Raw genomic sequence first — 27,232 nt, 5'->3', positions numbered from 1 at the left:
TGAATTTTAATAACCTCAAAATGCAGATTTAGAGTTAATCTGATGGTAAGAAAATAATCAATTTTATGAACCAGAAAAGGTAAACATAAGATTTTATGTCTTAACCTCTCACTTCTTCACATAAAGTACAATTTCCACTTCTTTCAGAACAGGTCTCAAAAAAATAAGTGGTGAGTGGAAAGTTGCAGCAGAATAGGTTACTGAAAAGAGATGTAAAATTAACTTAGAGGTTATACAGAGAAGGTAGGGTTTAACTATACAGAGAAGGTAGGTTTAACAAAAAGTGTGATTGCTGAATCATTATATTGATATTTATTTTAGTCTCCAGTACTTGGAGCAGTTAGAATTAAAACCTAAAATTGTGGAATTGTAACCAAAACCAAACCGTGAAATCTGTTCTACAACTAACTGTTGTGCTGTGCTTTGAAATTTATTGTTTTTTGTATATATGTTACTTTTCACAAAAAAAAGAAAAAAAAGTAATGATAAAAAATATTCAAGGCGGTGCAACAGTGGCTCAGTGGCAGAATTCTTGCCTGCCATGCCAGAGACCTGGGTTCAATTCCCGGTGCCTGCCCATCCAAAAAAAAAGAACAAAATAAATAAATAAATAAATATATATATATATATATATGTTGCGGAGCAGCTAGAAGGAAAAGTCTGAGAGGATGGTATGGTAGCTCATGACAAACTCTAGGATCTGTCCTGTAACTACTTGTCGAGGGGTCCTTTGGAAACTATTGTCTTTTTCTTTCTTTGCTTTGTATATATGTTATATTATACAATAAAAAAAAGTTAGAAAACAAAAACTGAGAGGAAGAAGGAAAGGAAGCTGAATAATGCTAAAATGCTGACATTATAGTGGTTTAAGTCCACATAGCTATAGACTTATTTCCAGTGATTTAGCTGCAAGAAAGGAGAAGTCCAATTGCTGGACTGATCCAGACTGCAGGTTTCCATCATAGCCTAAGAGACCACTGAAGTCAACAGTGACAGAAGGGATGGGTGTAATCATAGGTGAGTAAGAAGAACATAAAAGGAGGAAACAGCGCAGATTAAAAAAAAAAAAAACAGCACTACTCTTAGTGAGGTCAAAAAGTAGGTAATATTCAGAGTAAAAATGTGAATAAGCAGAAAAACAAATTTACCATCTCAAAAGTCAAATTGTTCTAAGATACAAAGTTAGAGCCAAGGAAAAGTGACTGAAGTTGAGGTGGCCAAAGAACAGTACAAGACAAGACCAAGTGTAGAAAGTAATACCATGAGCCAAAATCTAAAGTACTATGTTACCAAAAAAATCAGGGAATTACAATGAAAATGGCAGGTAGCTGCAAAAAAAACAGGATTAGAAGATGATATAAAACACATAGCAGGCTTTATAGGAAGTATTTTAGATAAGGATGGAGGAATCATGATGTAGGAATAGCAACAGGAAACACAAAAAATGTCCAAGTCATAACTTAAAAGCTCAGGGTACAAGTCTCCCAGAGAGACAGAGGCAAGCACAAGCCCTGAAGGTGTTTCACCAAATCAGTGGATACTTTTGCTTCTCAGCTTAATTATAGCCTTTATCACAGGAAGGTATCCTTTTTTCTTCCCTCACTTCATACCAAGAAATAATACCTAGGTACTTATACCTAGGGTTAAATAATTGAATGCTTACCCCGACTTTCCGCAAGAGATCCCCGACGATGTTTAGTGCTGATATCCTTGCAGAAGGAGTTAGTGGACTGGTACCAAAACCATTTGGTATAGCTAGAGAAAAATAACAGGTGAATGATTACACTTTCAGGTCCCTTTACATATGGGTTTTGTTGTTGATGTTACAAAAACAATACAGCATTCCAAACTATGGATAAAGTGTAGAGCGGAGCTACAATAAGTACAGTTAACCATTCTCCAATTGATGGATATTGAAATTACAAAAATTTTTCATCACTATAAATGATGCTACAAGGACATACTTCCTTAAACATCTACTAGACAAGTACTTCTGGAGAAGACTCCTAAAAACAGAACTGCTGGGTCAGGGGATATGCCCATTTTTCATTTTAATAGATACTGCCAAATGCTCTCCAAAAGATCATGCCAATATCAGCAACCTTTATGGTAGTACCCTCAATAATACTGGATAAAATCGTTTTTCCAATTTGATAAAGCATTTTTTTTTTTGGTTTGTTTGTTTTTTTACACGGGCAGGCACCAGGAATTGAACCTGGGTTTATGGCATGGTAGGCGAGAACTCTGCCACTGAGCCACTGTTGCCCACCCAGGCATGCTGTTTTAATTATCTACTTTCATGATAACTAGTCATATGAATCTCTTGTAGAAATCATCTGCTCATTCCACGCACATACATACCCTGCATCCATGTCAGTATTATTAAAGTGTTCCCCATCTTTTCTCCTAATACTTTTATTTATTTATTTTTACATTTAGATTATTTATTCATCTGGAATGTATATTTATCTATAAGGTAGATATCTAATTTTTTTCCCTCCAAATGGATAGTTAATTATCCTAATACCATTTAATGAAGATTATTCACCTCAGCTGAAATGACACTGAAACCATACATTATAGTCCTTAAATACATTACTACATATCAGCTCTACTGAATTACTAGTCTACCCTGTCAAATACATGTTACTTTATTAGAGTGAAATTATATTTGATATCTTGAAGGACAAAGCTACTTCTTGTTATTAGTCTATCTGAAAATTTTCCTGCTATTCTTGCACATTTACTCCTCCAGAATAATTTTAATATCAATCTGCCATTAAAAAAAAATACTACCAAGATATTTATTACAATTAAAATATAGATCGAGGCGGTGCAAGGGTAGCTCAATGGTAGAATTCTCGCCTGCCATGTAGGAGACGCAGGTTCAATTCCCGGCCCATGGACTTTCAAAAAAAAATAAATCAATTAATGGTGTTGCAATAACGGGATAGTCTCATGGAAAAAAGAATGAAATATAAAGCCCACCATACAGCATACAAAAAAAATAGACTAACCGACTTGAGAAGAATGGATACTGTAACAAAATTAAGTCTTTCCATTCAGAATCATGTACCAAGATTTTTTATTCTTCTTTCACATCCTACATATTTTTAATCATGCACATTTCTTCTATTTTTTTTTTACATGGGCAGGCACCGGGAATTAAACCCAGGTCTCCGACATGGCAGGCGAGAACTCTGCCTGCTGAGCCACCGTGGCCAGCCTTTTTCTTTTTACTTTCAAGATAGTACAGCATAGTATTTAAGAGCTCTTGAGCTAAACTGCTGGATGCAAATCTGACTCTGCCATTATGAAAAAGGGGGCTAATCACTCCACTTATCTCATAAAGTGATCCTAAAGTTACATTAGTTAATATACTTTTTAAATGCCTAGTACTCAATAAATATTAGCTATTATTATTTATGTTTGTTTTCTACAGAGTACTAGTCAGTGCCAAAAATACTTTTGTTTTTTTTTGTTGTTGTTGTTGTTTATTGTCCTTCTCCTTTGGAATACAATCTCCATGAAGGCAGGGACTTTGTCTTATTTCACCACTATACCCCCAACATCTAGAACAATCTATGGTATGTAAGAGGGGTTCAATTTGATATAAACAGTTATACTTTCCTTGTCAGGGATTTCTGGATCTCATTTTTTCCCTATTCCCCTCAAATTTTCTATTTTAGGTATTACTAAATCTGTGCTTTTATGGTAACTCATTTTAAATGCCTTCTGGAAGCAGACATGGTATAAAAATAAAATGCAATTAAAAATAAACCACTTCACAGAGAGAGATCAGCTCTTCAAGCTGGCCACTGATTTCTCTAACCTGCTTTTCATCATTTCCATGCTGACTTTCTTGTCATAAAACTACAATGATTTGGTACAGAGCAGCTTTTAGGACAGTTACTGCAAGATTTTTTAACTCCTCTTTCTCCACATCGTCTCTCACTTGATTCTGATAAGCTTCTACTTGTTCACTTGGCACTAGCCTCTGCTCATGGAAATATCAAAGTCATATATCTTGAAAGTACAAATAGGCCTTCCTTCAACAGAATTCTACCACTTCTGACACTTCTACTTCTAGCCTCTTCATCCACTTCATTTCTGAGTCCCAGTATCAAAGGTCTCTAATTCTAACCTCAACTAAAAAAACAAAAATTCTTCCATGTAGAGATTATCTAGAGTTACCACTCAATACAATTTTTTGTGAAAACCGAGGTGTCCTGTACTGTCCAATATAGTAGCATCTAACCATATCTGACTATTGAAATGTGGCTAAATGCAACTCGCAGAATTTTTAATTTAATTTTAATATAAATTTAAATTTAAATAGTCATATGTGGCTAGCAGCTCCTATCAGAAGCACAGATACAAACAGCTTAATGCACCAACTGCCCAGACAGAAAACCTTTTCATACCACTGTGAAAGATAGGAACATATTTTAAAAGGGGGCAGGAGGAAAGATAACTTCAGTCTGGGAGACTGGGGATGAGGGAAGTATGGAGGAGTGGGAGTAGCTAAAATATGTCTGCAAGCTACAAAAACTAAACTAAATATGAACTGAATTCTCCATTCTAAGATTTTATCCAGTAGGTACTAAATGGTTCTTTTCCTCATCTCAATTTTAAAAACACTGGCTGATGGCAAAAGGAGTTTTCTCTATGTGCTACTCCTCAGTCATCTTTGAAAATGGCAGCTAAATAATGCATGTAACAAAATGGGCACATTCATCAAAGCCAATCCTACATGAGTCTAAATGGTAACTTGATTCTATGTCGGAAAGCCTATGGCAGATCCAGAACTGTCCTATGGTCTCTCATGATATGTTAAGTGGTAAAAGCAAGAAATAAAACTGTATTTAAATATGATCCCAAAACTTGTGTGTGAGAAGGAGGTATGCACATACACACACAAGCACATACAATAGAAAAAATAAAATATTAAAGGTAGTTTGATATGACTAGATTTTTTTCCATTTTTGGGGGGGGGGGGGATGAGGTGAGGGGTGCATGAGCCAGCAATTGAAGCCAGGTCTTTCACATGGCAGGCAAGCATTCCAACATAAAATCACCCATCTTTCCTATTTTTAAATTTTTCTACATGAACATGTATTACTGCTATAATCACAAAATAAATAAACTTCCCTTCAAAGCCTTTAACTTTTTAAAATCTCAATTTATTAAGTTGCCTTTGTCTTAAATGTAACCATCATTTCATTGTTCCCTACATACCAGTGTCCTAGGAAAACAATCCCTTCTCCTGTTCCACACAGTGCTAGATTTAACCACCTTTAAAACTAAAGCTATCGTTTAAACCTTAGCACCCCCTGCTTCATCAATAAACCTTAAGATGATAACCACCATGTGTCAAGAAGAAAAAATATTACAAACCTTTTGGTGAAGGAAAACTGTTTTCCATTCCTTTGCCAACAGGAGTAGCTGGCAAAGAGAGTGATGCTTGGACAGCAGAATCCATTTTTTCACAGTCTAGGGTTGGAGAACTGGGAGCTGACTTTCTGGTTACTTCCTGTTGTCTTTCCCGAACTGCTAGTTCTTGTCTTAAATCTGTAAAACGTTGCAAACAAAGACATAAATACTCACTAATGGAAGCAGAGAGATCAAGAAAAGTCCATGTGAAATACCATAAAGACATTCTCCTTAAATCACTATTTCTCAAAATATAATTTCCTATATAGCTTTCATTTACATAGCTGTCTACTGGAATAAAAATGACAATCCTTACAAGGTGTTAATAATAGGATGGTATATGGAAAAAAATACAACTACTGCAAATAATGTACTGTAGTTAACAGTAATACTGTAATATTCTTTCATCAATTATAACAAAGATATTATACCAGTGCTAAGTGTCAATAATGGGGGAGGGTATAACAGTATGGGATTTCTCTTTTTGGAGCAAAGAGAATGTTCTCAAACTGACTGTGGCATGATGGTGATTATACCTAGAGCCAGGGACTGTACACTCTGGATAGATTATATGGTGTGTGAATAAAACTGTTAAAAATATATAGATAATGGATGCAAACCCCCAAACTTTAAATCACAAAAATTTTGTAGTTTCTTGTAAGCTGTCTTAGTAAATTGATTTTATTTTTAAAGTAATCTTAAGTCTGATGCAAAGTGGGGCACATGGAGCTGCCATCCACCAACCCTGACTTAACCAACTGGTTTTCCCAGGGGACCAGACAGGATGGGATCCTTCTGATCTGCTCTTTCTGATCCTTTGTGATATGTAAGTAATAAAGAGGCCATTTACTTTAAAAAAAAAAAAAAGAATCTTAAAATGTTTGTATCTTTGAACAGAGAGGTAATATTGATAAGGGAAATATTTGAATATAAAAACACCTGCATACAAAATTAAAAAAAACACCTGAGTACAGATGCACCTTCAGCACAAATGACAGTGAAACCTTTCAGATGTGGGAGAGTGCGTGCTTTTGCAATTAGAAAACACTGATTTATTACAACACGAGATACTGACTCTTAAAAAATTTAGTTGACTCTTTGTTTTTCATACAAATGTGAAGATTTTTCCTGAATACAAAAAGGAATTTTCCCAGAAGAAACCTAGGAAATACTCAAATTTATGATATGTTACAAAAATTTAATTTTCCATAATCTTTTAAAAAAATAAAATGACAATCCTACCATCTAAATGATCTTCTAGAAACTGAAAATATTATGACTTAAGAGAACAACTGCCAATATTCATATTCAAAAAGAAGTAGGGCAGAAAAGTAGAACTCATAATGAACCCAGGCAATGCAAAAATTTTCTTTATCAACTCATTTCCCTTTATTTTGAAATGCAGTCTGGAAAGATTATTGCAAAATCAAAGTGCATTTTCATAATTTTAAATGGGTTGATATTTTTAATTAATTATCACTATGAAATATTCTATTTAGAAAGTAGTAAGGACAGTGAAAAAATTTTTCAAATACTTAATGGGTTTTTTCCAGGTATACAACTGATCTACAGAAAATCTGCTTATGCTAAAAAAACAAACAAAGTTAATGTTCCATGCATTAAATAAATTATGAGCAACTCTTCAGATGAATAAATCATCTCCCTCAAAATTAAAAGGAAAGGCACATGAAGAATAACTTCTAAAAGAGGCAGTAAACATTGGGCAAAAGTAATTAAATCACAAATAGTAATCAAAGAACTACAAACTGAAACAATGAGAGCGCAATCTTCATCTTTCAAACTGATTTTTAAATAATTTTTTACATTAACAATGCTGGTAAAGAGTGTCAGAAGGACAGTCTTAATCACTGTTATAGGGAATATAAAGAAACGACTTATCTAAAAAGTAATTTAGCAACATGTATTATGACCATTAAAAACATATCCTTTGCCACTTCTAACAACTTTTATTACAGAAATTGAATATATCCTAAATATTATGCACAAGGACCTTACACAGTACTACTCATAGCAAAAAATTAACAACCAATAATAAAGGACTCATTAAATAAAACATAACTATATAACAGAGTATTATACAATTTTTTTAAAAGTTTGAAAAGATTTTTTAATGGCATGGATTATATTAATTATATTAAGGAGCATGAAAAAAGGATAAAAAGCTGTACGTTAAAAAACATATATATATATATAGAATGGTCTCAATTATATATATATACACACATATATAAAAGAAATAAATACACAGCTGTGTTAATGTATACTCATAGAAAAGACCAAACTATCAGGGGGTTCTCCTTAGATAAAGGGATTGGCAATGATTTCTCTTTTTTCTGTATAATATTTGATATTCTACCAGGTATAAGCAAAAAGGGAGGGGAAGAGAAATTTTAAAGAAAATTATATTCATTATATGTAAAATATGTATATATCAATAAGTACACATACAGTGTTGTTCCTAACACAAAATCGTTTAGGTAGAAGAAATAAGAAAAAAGCCCAAACAAACCAAGCAATATATACACAGTGATAGTAGTTACGGCTTTGGAAAAAATATAGAGTTTGAATCCCAGCAAACTGACCATATGACCTGGACAAACTCAAACTCTGTGCCTTAGTTTCTCATCTATGCCTCAGTTTCTCATCTATAAAATTATTTTATATAATTAAAAAGCAGCTTATTATCCCTACCTCTCAGAGATGAGGTAGATATTAAATAAGTTAATAGATTAAAGCTCTAGAACAGTGCCTGACAAAAGTTTATAAATGTGTAACTTGAAAAACAGTTGATACTTAAGCTTACTTAGAACACTGTCTTAGGGACAATAATCGATAAATATTTTTTAAGTCATAAATTTACCTCTTGCTTCATCCTTTAACCTCTGTACAGATACCAACAAAGATTCCTTTTCATCAAGTTCACTTTCTAAAAACGCATTTCGTTCAATGGCCTGATTGAGCCTTTGTTCAAAGTCTTCCAGTGAAACTATCGTTGCCCTAAAAAATACATATTAGAGTCCATGAGTTAAATGAATTACATGTGCAAATAGCTATACAAAAGGAAATTTTTATTTTCTTTCATGTCACTTCCTAACCTAGCCAGCCTCGCCCAGTGATAATCTCACCCCCTTCTGACCTCGGTGGCATTAGTGCCTCAACCTATCATCTGGGGTTATTCAATATATTTTCTTCCCTTATCTCCTCATCTAAATTCCTTAAAGTTCCTTAAAAGAACGCCGTTTATTAAATGATTTAGATCTCTATTGGATTTTAAACACAATAATACCAAGGTTACACATTTTCAGTAAAAATTTTTCAATAGTTTTTGGTATGTAAGAACTAACTAAGAATTTAAAACAACAAAGTCCCAGACCCCACTCCGAAGTTTCTAGAATATAGCCCAGAACTGTGCATTTTTAATAGGTTACCTAACATACACAAACTCGATTCTGTGGACTGTATTTTAGTAATATGAGCCTATATACTGGTGTCTCCCAACTGTGTACCACTAACTGGAAACTCCCTTCTGAGCACTACTAGATTTGTGTTTCCAGCTCCTGGAAGGAACCTAAATCTTAAAAGTTCTACTAGTACCTCAAGTTCATAATTAAAAGTAAACTCATTTACTTTTCTACTTCCTACCTTTCTCAACCTATTCATTCAGCAAACATTAACAAGCACCTAGTGTGTGCTGCACACCTACTATGTGCTATCTGCTACAGAAAAAAAAATTCCCTGCCCTCAAATTTGAATTCTACATGCCAGGCCCAATTTTATCAAGTCCTGTCAATTGCCAAAATGTCTCTCAAATCTATTTACTCTTCTTCAACTTCCGCCACTGACTTCTTCACCCACCATCTGGATTACATACAAATGATCACAACTCTTCCTCCCTATGTCCAATTCTTCAATATTAATCTTCTCAAATCAAAATCTGATATTACTCCTTTGTTTAAAAAATCTTAAAGAGCTCCTTATTTTCTATAGAGTTATTTTCAAATATGGCATACAAAGTTTTTCACAAGACCCAATCACCTTCCTGTTTCATATCCTTCAGCTACAATGTCTCTATACACTTCGAAGTGAAATATTATTACATTATGCACTTTCCTGCCCCGTGTCTTTGACTCTCTCTTCACGTGATTAATTTTTTTTCTTTGTAGACCCAGTTCCAATATCTGCAAAGGCTTCTTTAATTCCCCCATGGGAATTTAGCTGCTCCCTTCTTGATACCCTGGATAGCTTGTACACTTTTTACTAGAGCATTAATCATAACTTCAATCCCTGAAGGGTAGTGACGAGCTTATTTTTGTATCCTCAAGAATCCCGTCCAGTACTTTAGAGTCATTCAACAACTATTAAAGAAAGAAATACCAGGGAGTAATTCTAAAGTAACAAGAATTAAGTTTGAAATGGTTAAGAAATAATTACAGATACTTGAAAACTTGGCAACAGTAACAGCCAGCCATTGTAGGTTGTCCAGCAAAATCATAATGAAAGCAATATTTTGAGAAAATTCAACTGTCAGCATTAAATAGAAGAAAATTAAAAAGGAGGAAAAAAATCAGAGACAAAAATCAGCTAAAAGATAACTGTAGAATTCAGATATAAGAAATGAGCACTTACAAAAAGTGAGGTAGTATTAAGAATATGGAAAGAAAGATAGAGAAATAAATGACTCATGTTTTAAAGAAAAACCAGTAAGAGCAACAAATATACATGAAAGAAGAGGGATAAAGGAAAAATGAAAAGAAAAAAGCTTGAAAGAACATGATCTAGAGAAAAAAGGATCTTTGGTTAGTTTCAGTTCAATGAGCTTCAGGTGACAAGACATACCATACCAAAAGGAAATGTCTAAGCCTAACCACACAGATTTTAATCACTCACTGCCGACTTCAGGAATTCTAACAAATGCACATCATTCATTCACCTTTTTGCTCGCTCCAGGTCGTCATTGGCCTGCTCCAGCTCTCTCACATACTTATGTAACTGCTCTTTAATAGCCCGAGTCTGACTTAAATCATCTTCTAAGACAGAGACCTGCTTGTAGCTCTGTGCATATTGATGTTCTAGTTTCTCCTGAAGGAATGAGGATAGGGAGGAATGTAGGTGTCATTAATATATACTTTCCTCTTTAAGAAAGCATTAAAGCATGTAACCCAAGTTCAAGGGGGAAAAAAATAAAAACAAGGCACTCACACACAATCTGAGTTGCTGATACACCTAATCCTTTTTACAATATTTAAAAACAGTTAAATGATACATTCCTTCTAAAGCCTTGACTTACAAATTTAGATAGTCAACCACTTTCGTTTCAGAAAAAAAAATCTAATAAAGAGCTCTCTTAAAAAGGAGTAAAATAGGGTGGTGCAACAGTGCCTCAGTGGCAAAACTCTCACCTGCCATGCCAGAGACCCGGGTTCAATTCCCGGAGCCTGCCCATGTCAAAAAAAAAAAAAAAAAAAGGGAGTAAAATAATTAAATCCTTATTTCAAAAACCCCAAACTTGGTAGGGGAACTTCTATGTTATCAGGCTGAGCATAGAGAAGGAGACTGCCACTCAGACTTCAAATTCCCTGCTCTCTCTCTGCCTTTCCCAAACCCAGCCACATTCCAGACACAGAAACTCCCACTCCCATGCCACCCCTTAGCATTTGGCTAAGGCATGCGGTAAAGAATAGTAAAAAACATTAATCCTTTTACAACTGAAAAATTCCTTTTAAAAGGGAAATTTTCAACCCAAACTAGACTCTAAACCTAACAGGTCTGTAAACAATAAATGCGCAGTTCATATAAATATAATTTAAAGTATTATATAATGAGACAATGTATCTGTCAAAACAGATTAGCAGGCATTTTTGAAAGTTAAAGGAACTTCAATATGATATTATAGTAGCAACATTATAACTAAAAAACTGACAACTATGAAGTTCTTAAGTAAACTTCTAACTCTAAACCTTTCCCTTGGTTCCATTAAAAAAAATACATTTTAGTTCAAAAATTCACTTTAATCCTCTTTTTTATTTATTTTTGTTACCTACTACTTTTAAGCACCACCGAAAAATATATTTCTTATTTTAATAAAACACACCAGCTTTTATCGCTGCAATTACCTTTAATGCTTCCACTTCATATTTCAGTCTTTGGTTATCAGCTTGCAAGTCTCTGTTTCTTTGTTCAGCCTGTACTAACTGTGCCTCCAACTCTGCTTCTAATTCTCTGCTTCCTTCCTGGAATTCAACTAGCTCATCCCGGGCTTCCTGGAAGCTAATCAGAAACAAGGTAGGAAAAATGAGTTATAATATGAACCACAAGGATCATCCTGATGATGATTATTTACCAATTTAATTATTTTTACTTGAATGCTAACAGCTACTATAATACCTGCTAAACAATAAAGGTAATCTGTTCTGAATCTCTTACCCTACATATTTTGGTTTCAATGAAAATAAGTTGTTAGCCCCAATAGAACTCACAAATCAGTGACTTCAATAGTTTTGAAAAGTAAATCTATATAGTTTAATATCATTAACTTCATCCCCCATAGAATTCAGAGGGATCAGTGAACTTAGAAGGGAGAAAAAAAATACAACTTTTTTTCACTAAAACAACTGAAATTTGACATTCCTTCAGTTGTGTTCAATAGAAATCAGATATTTTCATATCACAATTGTTATTGAAGATATCTCTAAATATCATTTATTCACAGCACTATCTCAAAATTATAGCAGTTATTACACTCGCCACTAGATATTTAATGCATTAATAATGAAACACATATTACTATACCACAAATAAGTTTATCCTTTAAATAACTGTTCTCAATATGACTGGTTTCCTTTCTGATTCTATTATTTAATTTTATGCATTTAGAAATATATTATTCTGAGAAGAGGCCCATAGACTTCACCAACCTATTAAGTCTTCTATAGCAGAAAAAGATTAAGAACCCCGTCACACAAAATAAAGTCTCAGTGGCTAAGAGATTTCAGAGTTGAGAGGTTATCCTGGAGGTTATTCTTATGCATTATATAGATATCCCTGTTATTTTATCATGCATTGGAGTGGCTAGAGGGAAGTACCCAAAACTATTGAACTGTGTTTCAGAAACCTTGATTCTTGAAGAAGACTGTATTAACTATATAGCTTTTACAGTGTGATTGTGCGATTGTGAAAACCTTGTATCTGATGGTTTTATCTAGACAGATGCATAAAAAAATAAGGTTAAAAAAATAATAAGGGGAGATAAAGGGTAAAAACTGGATAGAACTGAAATACTATGGGTCAATGAGAGGGAGGAGTAAGGGGTATAGGATGTAAGAGTTCTTTTTTCTTCTTTTTATTTCCTTTTTTGGAGTAAGACAAAGGTTCTAAAAATAATCATGGTGAAGAATACACAACTATGTGATGACATTGTGAGCGGCTAATTGTATAATATGGTTGGACTGTATGAGTGTGGCTATTCCTCAATAAAAATATTAGAAAAAAAAAAGAACCCCTGTCACAGACATGTACCTTCTTTATCTACTGGCACAATATAGTAACTGGCCTCAGTGATCACCACGAAAAAGCAATAAAGATTTGATAGGGCTTAGTGAACTCTGTTAAAGTAGGAAATGTATAAATATTTTAGAAAGATTCCACTTTAAAAAAAGAAGGTGCTTATTAAAAGGTTATTATCCAAAAGTTTTCCCAACTAACTAAAATAATTTATACTTCATAAATTGCTCCATACCTCTTAAGTTCTTCTCCCTCCCTCAGAACTTTACTGGCGCCAGACATTGAGGACGTTTGCCTTAGGAGAACTAGAGTCTATTGCATGGTGTGCTGGTTTGAAAGTATTAAGTACCCCAGAAAAGCCATGTTTTAATTGTGACCCAATCTTGTGGAGGCAGATGTTTCTTTTAATCCTAATTCAATACTATAGGTTCAAAAATTTGGATTAGATTTATCTCCACAGAGATGTGTCATGTACAATGGTGGGTGTGACATTTGATTAGAGGGAGATGTGACTCCACCCATTCCAGGTGGGTCTTGATTAGTTTATGGAATCCTTTAAAAGAGGAAACATTTTGGAGAGAACCAGAAATAACAGAGTCTACAATAATGACAAAAGCCTCAGAGCCAACAGAGAGAGCAGATACAGATGCTTGGAGACACCTGAAGAACATTTGCTTCAGAGAACAGCGACATGGATGTTTGGAGATGCCTGGTGCCCAGCAGGCATCTCTATGAGATTTTAAGCAAGCCAGAACCTGGAGAGAGCCAAGGGAAGCCAAGAGATGAAAGCCAGCCCTGGAGAAGCAAAGTGAGGAACCCCCAGAGGAACAGAGGCTGAAGGCAACAGAGCCCAGGAGCAACGGACCAGCAGGTGCCAGCCATGTGACTACCCAGCTGACAGGTGTTTCTGACCTCCTGACCCATGAGCCTTTCTTGAGAGAAGGTAACCTCTTGTTGGTGCCTTAGGTGCCTGTTTGAATCTATTGTGTACCCCAGGAAAGTGAAGTTCTTTGATCCTGATTCAATATTGCTGGGTGGGAGTTTTTGATTGTTTCCATGGAGATGTGACCCACCCAACTGTAACCTCTGATTAGGTGGTTTCCATGGAGATGTGTTTCCACCTATTCAAAGTGGGATTGCTTACTAGAGCCCTTTAAGAGGGAACCATTTTGGAAAGAGCAACCAGAGCCCACATAGCCAGAGACCTTTAGAGATGAAGGAAAATGCTCCCCCAAGGAGCATCATGAAACAAGAAGCCTGGAGAGAAAGCTATGTTTGCCACATGCCTTTCCACTTGAGAGAGAAACCCTGAACCTCACTGGCCTTCTTGAACAAGGGTATCTTTCCCTATATGCTTTAGATTGGACATTTCTATAGCCTTGCTTTAATTTGGACATTTTCACAGCCTTAGAACATGTAAACTTGCAACTTAATAAATTCCCCTTTTTAAAAGTCATTCCATTTCTGGTGTATCACATTTCGGCAGCTTGCAAATTACAACACTTAGTTTGGACAATTTTATAGGCTTAGAACTGTAAACTTGTAACTCATTAAGTTTCCCTTTTTAAAAGCCATTCCAGTTCTGGTATATTGCATTCCAGCAGCTTATCAATACCCAAATGACCAAGATGATAAGGAAGAATCAGGGCACACGCAGCAGTTCAAAGATGGACAATGAGCATAAAAGGAGGTAAACTACTATAAGAAAGCACAAATGACACTAAGTAGTTGTCTTACAAGTTCAATCATTAGAATAATACACAGATTTATGGCATTGTTATACTATTTAAACACAGCAATGTTATAACTATTTCTAGAATCCCAAATCCTAACCGAAACTCTAAATTTAGCTTTATGTTTAAAAAAAAAAAAATGCACAAGCTAGACACAGTGTATTCCAAATTCCCTCTCCTAATTTTAGTGTGCTTTTCAACATTACCTTTGTTTATATTTCAAGGAAAGTTCCTTCCAATAAGCAGTTTCCTCCTTTAAACTTGAAAAATCTGGTATATCTTCACCATCCATGATCAAGAAAGCCTATAAAATATTAAAGACAAACTGTTATAAATTAAAAAAAGAACACAGACGTCTGAGTTAAAGGATGAAATCTGGGACAACATTCACTGTGCAGCATTTCAGAGAAAGTTAAAAATAAAGGTTTTTTTTTTAATAGTGGTTAACTCTTTTATACAATTGGAGTAAAATTCCTTCACTGCCCTATTCTCAGAGACCACCAATATTGTGGATCAGTATTGATAGGAGATGCGATCAACAAAATCCTTTGGTATAAAATCAAATGAGGCACTTTTGATTGTGGCACTAGTTTCTGGATGAGCCATTCCATACACAATGCTCCAGCAGTTGGTTTATAGCCAACTGGTCTTCTGGAAATCAGGTGACAGAAACAAGCATACTGCCAGAGCTGTACCACTGAATGCCCTGCTATGTACAATTTCTTCAAAACACCAGCTTGGAAGTTTTATGACAGGTGACCCTACTAGGAAATCAGGCACCAAATTCCCACTAACCCACTATTACATTTCTAAAAACCCACTGTCAATTATCTTTTAAGTCCAAAGCTTTCTCCAAAAACCCACCAACACCCCAAACTCAATAAACTTTCATCTTGGGTCTTCTCCCAAGGCTTTCAGAGAGGGGGGAAAAATACCAATTTAGTTAACCTTGAATTTACATTGGCTCCCTAAAACTCCCAATGGACTGTTAGGTCAGATGAAATACCAACTATCTGTCTAGATTCTTGCCTAGCAGTTCAGTCTTAGTTCTAACTTCCCCTCCCCAATCATTCATCCCACTTTATATTCCAGCAATAATGTTCAAAACCATCTTAACACACCATGCTATTTAAGGCACGGCTTTTTTTTTTTTTTTAAGAGAAGCTGTGGGTTTACAGAACAATCATGCATAACATGGCTTTACCATACGCCACCCTATTATTAACACTGTATTGGTGTGGTACATTTGCTACATCTGATGAAAGCACATTTTTATAATTGTACTATTAACTACAGTCCATGCTTAAACTTAGGGTTCACTGTGTAATGCAGTTTCATGGATTTTTTTTGTTGTTGTTGTTAGCATATATGCTTCCTAACATTTCCCCTTTTAGCCACATTCGGATATATATTTCAGGGCTGTTCATTACATTTGCAATGCTATGCTACCATCACCACCATCCATTACCAAAACATTTCCATCATTCCAAATAGGATCTCTGTACATTTTAAGCCTTAACTTCCTATTCATTGTCTCCACCCCACCCCCACTAACCTAGGTGTGAGGCTTTAGCAAGTGCTTTCTCTAGCTGGAATAGCTCTCCATTCCTCGTGCACTTGGAAAGCTCTTGTTTATTCTTTCAAATCAAGCTGTCATCTTTTCCAGAAAGTATTTCCTACCTTCATCCAGATGGCATTAAAAACTACCCCCCTTGGCTACCCCAACCCCCAAACATGCTTTCATTAATAAACTTCCCACTTAGTCATGCGTTGTCTTACACCTGTGTAACACCATTAGGCTGTACATTATTATTACTCGTTTGTATCCCAGCATAACATCTGTGGCATAGCAGATCTGCCATACTATTTACTAAATTAAACAAACTGATCCAACCTAATCCATACTGGACAACCAGTTGAGATTAGCTTTAAAAGTAATTAATACAGTACTTTTTAATAAAAGTACATAATAAAAACTTAGAGTTGAAGAGAACTTGGAGTTCATCTAGTGCAATCTATTTATGAAAGTTTGGTTAGCAAAAATTCAAGTCAAAAGACACAAACAAATTCAGTACTCCAATTTCAGGGCAGGTATACCAAAGAGGTACAAGAGTTATCTCTAAATGAATAAAATTAAAATGTAACTTTTTATACTTAGTTTCATTTCTCTGAGGTCTACTGCAAAATTTTCTTTCTTGGCCAACTCTTTTCTGACCACACCATCTATTACCTATTAAGTCATTTGTTCAGTTGACTTATACCAATTAGCTTGAAAGGTTTTTGAAGGAGATGGATCCTTGACATGATTGCATCCCTTCATGGGACCAGGTATAATTAATGCCTTGCTCAGAGAAAACATATACTGTTTGCAAATGTTTACTAAGCACTTACTATATATGAGACACTGCTAAGCAATGAAATATTAACCAAATATGCCCTCCCCTAATCTGATTAGAGCACACTTCTGATTGTATTATTCTACTCTTGATATGGTAGCACATTAAAATGTAAAGTAATAGGGCTGGGAGTCAGGGCTGGGTATTAGGGTTCCAGCTCTGCCACTAAATTTCTTACGCAAACTGCTTAATCTCTTTGGGTCTCGTTTTTTTTCATATAATAAGGTTAGGACTATACTAGATGACATATGTTTCTTCAAATATGTATGCTGATTAGTAAATACACTGATTAATTTTATAATATCCTTCCTCCATCAAAGTTCCTGGTTCTCATCCACTTTCCCAAATGTAAGGATATTATCTGTAACTGTAATTTAATTTGTAGTAAGGTGTGAATGAGGATGAAGCTAGTCCAGCAGCAAGAGGTATTACGATTTCAAAAGAAGATGAGAAGCCCTTAAAGGAATCACCATGTGGTAACAATAACTCCTGTTTTATTGCCTAAGCCCTTGAGAAGAGGAACATACTTTATATTAACAACTCTGATCAAGACAGAATTACAGGACATGTAAGAAAAACATCTGGAGGTGAGGCAACAATCCCTGTGTTCCCTGAATGCTCTACATAAGGTCTTCATCAGAAATGCCAAAAAAATCATTGTAATTACATTTGAAACCCCAGCCTCTAAAGAAGCTGATTACATCCTCACAGGAACTGGCCCTCAAATTTGGACAGATACTGCCATTTAAACACTGGCAACTAACTATCCATACGCAGCTCAAATTTTTAGGGTCTCTGATATATAAACCAATAAATTATGGTATCGCGAAATGTTAAGGACCAGAAGTGGCACAAGAAGCAAAGTTCTGCTGTTACTCACTACCTCAAGAAAGATCTGAAGAAGAATAAAAGGTTAAGTCTCTCCAACTAGTTTCTGGAGAGCAGGAACTCTGTCTTATTTATAAATCCCTTCTGTATCACCAGAAACATGGAACACAGCAGAAGTTTGACAAATATTTGTCGAATTGACTTACAATCTTTCTTTCAAAAAAGTTTTTCAAAAAAAACCTTTACTTTTAAAGTTCAAATTTCTTTGAACTTTGAATATCTGAGTTCCTATTTCAGGAATGGAGTAAGCAAAAAGATTTGTGGATGATTTCATCACAATGCACCACCATGTATTAAATCAGGATTAAAAAATCTATCATTCTACAGATTTCACAATCTGTGTAATTGTGAAAAACCTTGTGTCTGATGCTCTTTTTATCTACCTTATCAACAGACAAATAAAACATATGGAATAAAAATAAATAATAGAGGGAACAAATGATAAAATAAACTTAGATTGAAATGCTAGTGATCAATGAAAGGGAGGGATAAGGGGTATGGTATATATAAATTTTTTTCTGTTGTATTTTTATTTCTTTTTCTGAACTGATGCAAATACTCTAAGAAATGATCATAATGATGAATATGCAACTATGTGATGATATTGTAAATTACTGATTATATATGTAGAACAGAATGATCACATGTTCAGAATGTTTGTGTTTCTTTGTTGTCTTTTTTTAATTTAAAAATTAATAAAAAAAATTTTTTTTTAAATCTATCATTCTTGGTTGTGCAGAATTATCAGTGTGATATGCCAATTCACATTCGCAGTTATATATCACTGCACACTAGCTACCTAAAATAATAATCATCCAGTCCTTCAGTTTTAAATATGATGGACAAACAAGAACCATCAGACAAATGAGAAACCCAGCAGCATGAGTAAGAAAATCCCATGATCTACTGAACCAAGGCAAAATATATTTAATTCTAGAAATGAGAGAATATTTTTCTCATAGGAGAACTCAGGAGGGTTGCCTCCCACATACTTCCTAAAATAGTTACAAAAGAAGGCAAAAAAAAAAAAAAAGAAAGAAACAAGAAACAGGACAGCACAGGATACAAGAAATAGTGGTTCCAACCCAGGACTGCAATTAAGAGAAGTTCCAGGATAAAGCCTAACTCTTTAGGCCTAGAGAAAAACTATTTTCCTAAGAAAAATAGGAAATCCCACATAAAAGATAGCATGACTGAGAAGCTGGATAAAGGTAAAATTGTGGCAAAGGCTCATTACTCTTTTGTCAATAAGCAAATGAAGACTCCAGGAAAATTAAAAAGTAGTTTAAGAAAATTCTGATCCTTATTTGAAACATTATTAAAATCAATGATTGCAAGTCTAAAATTTATAATTTACTGATTTTATATTATTTTAAGAAATTGAGATAAGGTCCATAACTTTATGACCATCAATGTTACTATTTTTTATGTTAAATTTACCACATAAATTTCACATGTTGCTCCCTTGTAAGGTTCCAAGATTTGATAAACAAGCTTGTAGTCTCCTTTTTTATGGCCTTTCTGATTTTTAGACTTTGACGAAAATACCTCACAGCCTTGGTCTTCCCAAAATGAGTTCCATTTCTTCTCTTTTTAACCTATGATCACTTGTCAGTCATCTCAATTTCTTAAATATTTTAGTTGCTATTCTTCACATCTTTCCCAGATTACAAAGATGCCTTTCTGGAGTTGAGTGACTGGTGCTATTTCAATACTTTGACAGTTCATTCACTGGCAGGATGATTTTTCTTTTAAGTTTTCAGAATTTTGTTACTGTGCAGGATTTGATGATAATGCTGATTGTAAGGTCCATAGGCCAGTTTCATTTTATAGAAGTTCAAGACTTTAGATAACTTTCTTCGGTTGTATTAGAATGTGGAGACAATCCTTTTTCGAAGAGGTTTAGGGTTTTTTTATCTATAAAAGTTATCATTTACATGCCCACTTTGAAACTTTTCTGGGAGGGGGTATTTAATTATTGTTGTTGCTTTTTTTGCTGACCCATTTATAAAGTATCCAAGGACCTACAAGCAGTCATTTTGAAGAATACTTAGCTAAGTGGTGATCCCTGATGAACTCACTGTTTACACCTCTGGGTGTAATGCAAAGCATCCCTTTGTCCCTGGCTTTTGCTTCTTGAATCAGGCCATATTTTTAATACAGCTAAGTTTTCCATCAGAGTCCTCTAGTGACCTAGGTTTCCTCTTGAGATTCTAGTTCTGTCTCTTGTATTCTAATTGTCCAACTACTTACTCCCAGATTGAATAATTCTAGCAAAGTTATTTAAATATGTGTTCATATGTCACACAAGTTCCTTTATTTTCTTACTGAATCTTATTATGTAAATTGAAAGCTGACTACAATTTTTCTAGTCAATCTTGTAAACTTGCTTACTGGCCACTCAAACAGTATTATAAACTACATCTGAAAATTTTACTTAAATTACTTCCTTCTTTTCCAGTAAAAACATTTGACCGGGAACCACAGGTACAGGACAGCATAGTGGTTACACGACTAAACTCTAAAACTAATTTGAGTTTTAATTCAGATTTCACTTACTAGTTCAACAAACTTGGGAAAGTTACTCAACCACTCAGTGCCCCATTTCCTCACTTGTAAAATGAGAATAATTAAAATTAATTTAAAAACTGAGTTAATATTTGCAAAGTACTTAGAATAGAGCCTGGCACATAGTAAACACAGCACAAATGTACGTTAAGTAGTAGACTGATGATTCAGAAGTTAATCTATGAAGTGTAAGCACAAAGTAAATATGCTTCAAAATTCTAACATAGAAATAATTCCTTAAAATTCAGGAAACTATATGCATATTCCAGTGATACTACCATTAGCGAAAACATTTTAAAAATTTCCCTTTTGAAATAGCTTTTAAGAGCCATGTTAAGAACTAAACAAAAAGTTCTTACTTTGCGGTCAGATTTCATTTGTATCGTTTCCTGACTGGTATTATATAGCTTTATCACTCTAATTTTATTCATCAGACTTACCCTTTCTAAAAATTAGACTCTTCATAAAATGACAAAAATTTGCTATGACGGCAGATATTCAAAGGAATGTTTCAGGGGCTTTAAAAACAGAATGTTCAAAGTGCTTCAAGTTACAGTGGGAGGATGTGTTCACCATGTTATTTGAATCTATGTAACTAGAGATAGTAAAGCTATAGAAAGTTAGCCAATACAGAAAAATATACTGCTAAAGAAATGCTTTAATGGTACATCCACAATGTTCTGACACTGAAATGAAGGCAGATAATTATATACTTACCCTTCCCCCCAATCTTCCACTAGTACCATGTCTCAACGGATGGCAAAAGTATCACAAATTTTACATCAGGCTTTACCATCCTGTGAATGACCTTCAGCTATTCAGTGACTCAAATCAACCCATTCGAGTATAAAACACTCTGTCTACAATGCTATATTTACAAGGAAACTACTCTGCACAATGGTAAGAAAATCTATTTTGCATATTATCTTCTTGCTAATAGTTGTAGAATGAATTATTGAGGCTGAAAGAGTACTTCTGGAGTTCACTGTAGGTAATACGTGAGTTTTTACCAGAATTCTTGGAGAATTTTTAACTTTTCAAGTTGATTATAAATATGGCCTCCCTTTCGGTCCTATCAAACTTCTTTTATTACTGTTTGATGTGCTAGAAATTCATGTCAGAAGTAATTTTAAGCTTTAGTAATCAAATTTATCTCAGCATGGTTTAAAATGAGAATAAATTTTGCAGATGTCACCAAAGTACGAACTAAATTTCTACCAAGGTATCTAGCTATTTTAAGCATTCCTTATCCAACTTCAATTATTTAAAGTCAAAACAGAACTACAGCTTCAAAGACTGAGCAAATTCTATATAGAATCCGGACCTGACCAACCTATAACCAAAGCCAGCCAAAAGTGTCTTTTTGCTTAAATAATAATTTTATAATAATTCAGAAGAGATACCTCACTCAGTTCCCCTTTACTTCTCTTCAACTCATAACTTAAAGCTGCATTTTGTCCCCACCAACTAATTCATTTCAAGACTCAGCTAATACTACCCTACTTCATAAATCGATTTAAAACAACACAATTAATCAGACAAAATAACTAACCAACAACCTACGAATAAGCCTCAGAGTAGGATTTTTCTCATAACTGAGTGGCGGTTTTTATACTAGCCATTTCAGTGCGCTCAAAAATATTTCAGTAAGTTATCTACTAGCTTCTGGTATTCCATCTTTTGACAAGTCAAATTTTCTGCCTCGCTTCCTAGCCGAGAAGGGTATCAAAGTCAGTTGAAAAGAAATCAGAACTCCAAGCTTGGAGACCTAAGTTCTGAGCCAAGCTAAGCCACTCACCAGCTGGTTGTACCCAAGTATAAATCACTTAACATCTCTCCCCCAGCAGGCTCCATTTCCCCATCCGTTAAGGCGCTAACAGAATCAGTCACAACCAAAGGATGATGAGGATCAAAGGATGTTGGCAAGAGGGTTCTAAGGGGTGTACACGAGCCACGGAAATGGAACGTAACAATCAGTCGTGAAAAATGAACCTTCACTTCCTTGGCAAAACTTAAAGGGTTATCTCGTTGCTTACCAACCTGAAAGGAACGAGCACAAGCAACTCGAACCCATATGATAACACTTTCCTGATCTCCGAAAGAGATGTTCAGCAGATCCGGGGGGGAGTCATGGCAATGCCATCCGAGCCCCGAAGCAGCTTCCGTCCCCGCCCCCCGCGGGAAAGCTGCGCTGAGGACTCCAAACCCAACCCGGCTCCAAACCTCCCAGATGAGGTTTTTCTTTCTTTCTTTTTTTTTCTTAAGGGGGGTGGAGGGTTGGGCGCGCCGCTGCCACCTCTAACAGGGCTACTCCTTGCGCCACCAGCGCCCCGGCCCACGGGGCCACGTCCGGTCTCCGTTCCTCACCCCACCCTGGGACCGCGGCACCTCCTCCAGAGGCCGCTGTGCTCGCTCCCTTTCAGGCGTCCCTAGCGGGCCGCACCTCGGTCCAGAGCGAGGAGGGGACAGTTAGAGCGGTTGAAACAGTTGCCCACCCCCCGGACTGGCCGTCCCGAACCCCGGCCCCGGCCCGGCCCGGCGGGGCCTCAGGCGCAGCTCCCGGTGCCGCGGGATCCCCAGGGACAGGCCTCGGCGCCGTCAGCCTGGCCCGGCCCCCGCGGGAGCGCCCCGAGCACAGCAGGCTCACCTCAATGTGTCAAAAGCGCATGTTCGCCGCCGCTCGACCCGCGTCTCTGCTCCGCTGGCCTGGCCAGGCCCGCCCAGCCGCTCAGCTCCGCTCCTCTCCACAGCCCTGAGCTCCACTCCGCGCACCTCGGCGCCCGGCTCCTCCCCGACACGTCAGAGATTGCCTGGGTGTCCGAGGCCATTCTGTGACGCTCGGAGGCGGGGCTCGGAGCATGCGCGCAAGCGCAAGAGCGTACGGGGCTGGGCGGTGGCAAGGAGGGCGTCACAGGGGGGCGGGTCTGGACCCGGCGCGTTGACGTCAGACAGGTGGTGTCCTTCTGCGCAAGCGCTTCGGACCCGCAGGGAACCCGGCTTGGACTTGACAAGGTTCACCGAAACAATCTGCGGTTCGGCGAAGTGGCACCACTGTAGAGCAGTTGGGAGGCCGCCTTCCTGTTTTTAGCCTCCAAGGCCTTTAAGTGCCCAAGTTCCAGTGTCCCCACTTATAAAATGAAGGTCGACGCATATTTCACCTCCCAGACCATCCCCGATCACCCAATAGAACAGAATAGTTTTCTAATTCCCCGTAATCGCGCTCATTAAGCTCTGTGTTGTCTTTCCAGCACTTCCACTGGCAAAATTGTGTATTTGTCCTTTTCTTCCTCAAATAGAATTTAAGTTCCGTGAAAAATGAAACCTCTTATGCCTTCTTTATCCCAACTGATAGCTTTGTCCCAGACACAATGAGAACTCAAATATTTGTTGAATGAATGAATGGATTTGTTGGGGGTCCCATGAGGATTCATATATATGTTTATTTTTATATTGTATATATCTGGGCACATATTTACTTAAATATGTGCTGAGTCATGTGTGTATGAATGTGTATTCATCTCTCTCAGATCCCAAAAGAACCCAGAATATATATATATATTCTGCAGGGAGAGGTAGCTCAGACAGGGGAAAAACGGAGATGGTCAGCTGTTTAGGGAGTGAAAATTTGGAGGAAGAGAACTGTTTTAAAAACAATTTTAGTAACATTTGCTGTGTAATATACAGTGTAATTCTTATTTCAGTGCTTTGGGGATTGGATTCTTGAGGTTTTTTGGACCCAAAAAATTATTTGTAAGACAAGCCTCAAGGAAATGGCAAGGTGATCCTGGAGGCCCTTTTGAAGGAGATGGACATGAACAGAAACAATGCAAAATGGATTGCAAGAAGTGCCCAAATCAATGAAGATCAGAGAAGTGGTTAATGAATTTGTGAGAAAGATGACACCTTAATCTAGACTCTGACAGATATAGGGTTGAAAAAATGATAATCATAGTAATGGTAGTTCACTTTTTTGGTGCAATCTTTATGTGCTGGCAATTGTGCTAAACACTAGACCTGCATTATTTAATCCTCACAATGACCCTGTGAAATGGGGACTGTTATTATCCCCATTTTACAGATGAGGAAACTGAAACTCGGCGAGGTGAAGTTGCCCAAGGTCACTCAACTAGAAAGAGGACAACTCAAGATTCAAACCCACTGAGTCTGGATCATCTCAGTCCAGAAACCTCACCATTAACCACCACTATCTAATAGCTCAAGAAAGGAGAATAATAATAATAATAGTAACTGCCATTTATTGGGCTAGAGCACAGAGCTAAGCACTTTACACACATTGTCTCATTTGCACTCACAACAAGCCTGTGAGGCTGGACTTATTGCATCCATTTTACATATTGGAAAAAACGAGGTCCAGAGAGGTAAAGAGGAGCTGGGGGTTAAACCTAAGCAGGTATTACCCCCAAGGTCTGGGGCCTGGGACACCATAGAAGCTCATGCAGGCTATCGGTCTCTGCAGGGATCACAGGCATGGGGATGATTACTGAACACTTTCCTGTGAACCAAGTGCCAAAGCAGAGCAGTCCCACCCTAAAAGGAAAAAAATAGATAAAGCTGCAGTCTTGTCCCTGCCTCCTGGCCAAGGTGCTGGGAAACTTACTGAGTCACCTAATGGCAGGCCAGGCCCCTCAGAAAACAATGGCATCATCTTCCAGCCACCGCCCCTCCCACCTAGCTGGATGCAGAACTGATGTTTGCCAGGACTGCTGTGTTGGCCCCATCTTAATTAAAGGGCTTTGCTTGGCAGGGTTCTCAGAGATGCCGAAGGCACTGCACTGATCTCCATGTCCCTGCTGGTTGACTTTCTCCCTGAGAGGAGGACCCAGGGGGCAGGGCAGGACCAGTAACAGCGAGCTCCCTTTGCCCTACCCCTGCCTCCAGTATGCCCATCCAGGGAAAATAAAGTGGAAATGAACACTGAAGACAGCCTCAAAAGGGAATAGAAGTTAAAAATCAGCCAATGTGGAAGTGGGCTGCCTCACCTTTCTGCCTTCAAAACCATTATGAAGGGGGTTGCAAAGGCATGGGTCCCAGAAAAAGGTCTTTCTTGGCTGGAACCAAGGGAGTCAATGGTACAGCCTCTCAGAATATTCATGAGCACCCCAATATCTTCCCCGCCCCAAATTCTGAGACATAGGAAACAGAGGCCAGGTACTACCCCCGAGTGGGGCAGGGCTCAACTGGGCCTGGATACAACCTCAAACTCCAAATGAGGACTTTTGGCCACATCACATTCCCAAATGGTGATGGGATGCACATAGGCCTGTTAGGAAAACGTGGAAGATATGGGACATATTTAACTCTCTGTTGAGTCAGATGAACCAGACACCTCAAAGTCATCAAGGGCTTGATTCAGCCTCATCTCTCCATATTCCTTTGATCAGTAGTTTCTGCTAAGCTTGAAGGGCCTCCAGCCCTCAGCTCAGGGCAGGGATCAGAATGGACAAGGGACCAGATGGCTGATTGGTTGCTACTGGCCTGCTGGATATGTCCACCTATTATACCATCACCATCTCTAGTTCTCTGTGTCTAAAACCCAAACAGATCCTCCTTTTGCCCTATCCAAAATTTCCAAAATGATTTTCATTTTCTGCCACTGCATCATCCTTCTAGTCACTGAGGCACAAAGCCCTTGTCAAATTGCCCCAAATTATCGCCTTCCCCAGCTCCCACTTCATTCATACAGTCACCAAATGCCCTTCATAAGCTCTGTCAAACAAATCCATTCATTTGTCAGTGTTTTCCCCCTCCCCATGTCTTCCCAGTCCAAAGTCTCCTATTTCTTTCTCTCCCTCCCAAAACTTCTCTCCCTCAAATTTCTTCTTTGAATTTCTGGGTTCTACCCAAGCAGTCCACCAACAACCCTCAGAATAATCTTCCTAAAATCCCACTTTGCAACAAGCATCCCTGGCTCCAAAACTTGCTTTGGTATCCTGATGCCATTGTGAAAAAGTACAAACCACACAGTCGGTCATTTAAGGCTCACCCAGAGCGACACTAACCCACTTCTTCAGTTTACATCCTATAGTTCACCTCTGTGGCCCAACCAGACCCTCAGCCTCCTTCCCCAAGAGAGGTTCCCTTCCTCTCTTGGCCTGTCTTTTATTGATTGCCACCCTGGCTAGCCCTTCCCACCCCCTCTGCCTGTTGAAATCCCACTCATATCCCACCTCCTCCAGGAAGACTTCCCTGATATCCAAAGCCCTCTGAGCTCAAGTAGAGCCTTGCACAGTTTACAGGAGGCTCGTGAATACAGCCTTTTGGTCCTGGAGGTGTCCATTCTCCCCCAAGGAACCTCACTGAGTGCAGGGACAGTGCTGATTGTTCTGATATCCACCCCCAAGAAACAGGCATGTAGCCAACACTCGCTTAATAAGCCTCAATGAAAGTAAAAGAATGACTCGAAGGTTTAGTGCCTATAAGTCCAAATACAGGACTGATGGAACTTTCCAGGGAATGCCCCAAATCTTGAAAACAATCACCATAGACAGATGAGGTTTCACTGGTAGGAAAGGCTAAACTTGGGTGATGCCAGGTAACAGAGGGGCAGGCATTAGAGTCACAGGCAATTACAACTTTTCTCCAGCCCAAAGCTAAACCCGAGTCTACAGTATCGGAACCCATGTCCCCAGTGCAGCATCTTTTGTTTTTGTCATAAGAGATAGTATTAATAGG

The 27,232-nt window shown here is 37.3% G+C and overlaps 1 protein-coding gene across 9 annotated transcripts in view; it reads right to left on the bottom strand.

Moving 5' to 3' along the window:
• Positions 1–23,354, bottom strand: part of NDEL1 (nudE neurodevelopment protein 1 like 1) — a 58,842-nt gene extending 35,488 nt beyond the window's left edge. For 4 of the 9 annotated variants that reach the window (XM_077165949.1, XM_077165946.1, XM_077165948.1 and 1 more), the window contains exons 1-7: positions 23,187–23,354; positions 14,894–14,991; positions 11,568–11,721; positions 10,385–10,533; positions 8,315–8,451; positions 5,398–5,571; positions 1,664–1,755 (exon numbers count right to left, since the gene is read on the bottom strand). In XM_077165949.1, the coding sequence (XP_077022064.1) occupies positions 1,664–1,755; positions 5,398–5,571; positions 8,315–8,451; positions 10,385–10,533; positions 11,568–11,721; positions 14,894–14,979 (792 nt within the window). In that variant the 5' untranslated portion in view covers positions 14,980–14,991; positions 23,187–23,354. Of the gene's footprint in view, positions 1–1,663; positions 1,756–5,397; positions 5,572–8,314; positions 8,452–10,384; positions 10,534–11,567; positions 11,722–14,893; positions 14,992–22,337; positions 23,014–23,186 lie in introns of those variants that run through there. The other 5 variants (XM_077165953.1, XM_077165952.1, XM_077165951.1 and 2 more) reach the window with 2 other exon arrangements.
• Between the last annotated feature and the right edge of the window lie 3,878 nt (positions 23,355–27,232).

Source organism: Tamandua tetradactyla, chromosome 6 (genome assembly GCF_023851605.1).
Source record: "Tamandua tetradactyla isolate mTamTet1 chromosome 6, mTamTet1.pri, whole genome shotgun sequence".
Lineage (NCBI taxonomy): Eukaryota > Metazoa > Chordata > Mammalia > Pilosa > Myrmecophagidae > Tamandua > Tamandua tetradactyla.
Note: the sequence above shows the minus strand (reverse complement) of the source record. Positions and strands in the feature narration are given on the sequence as shown.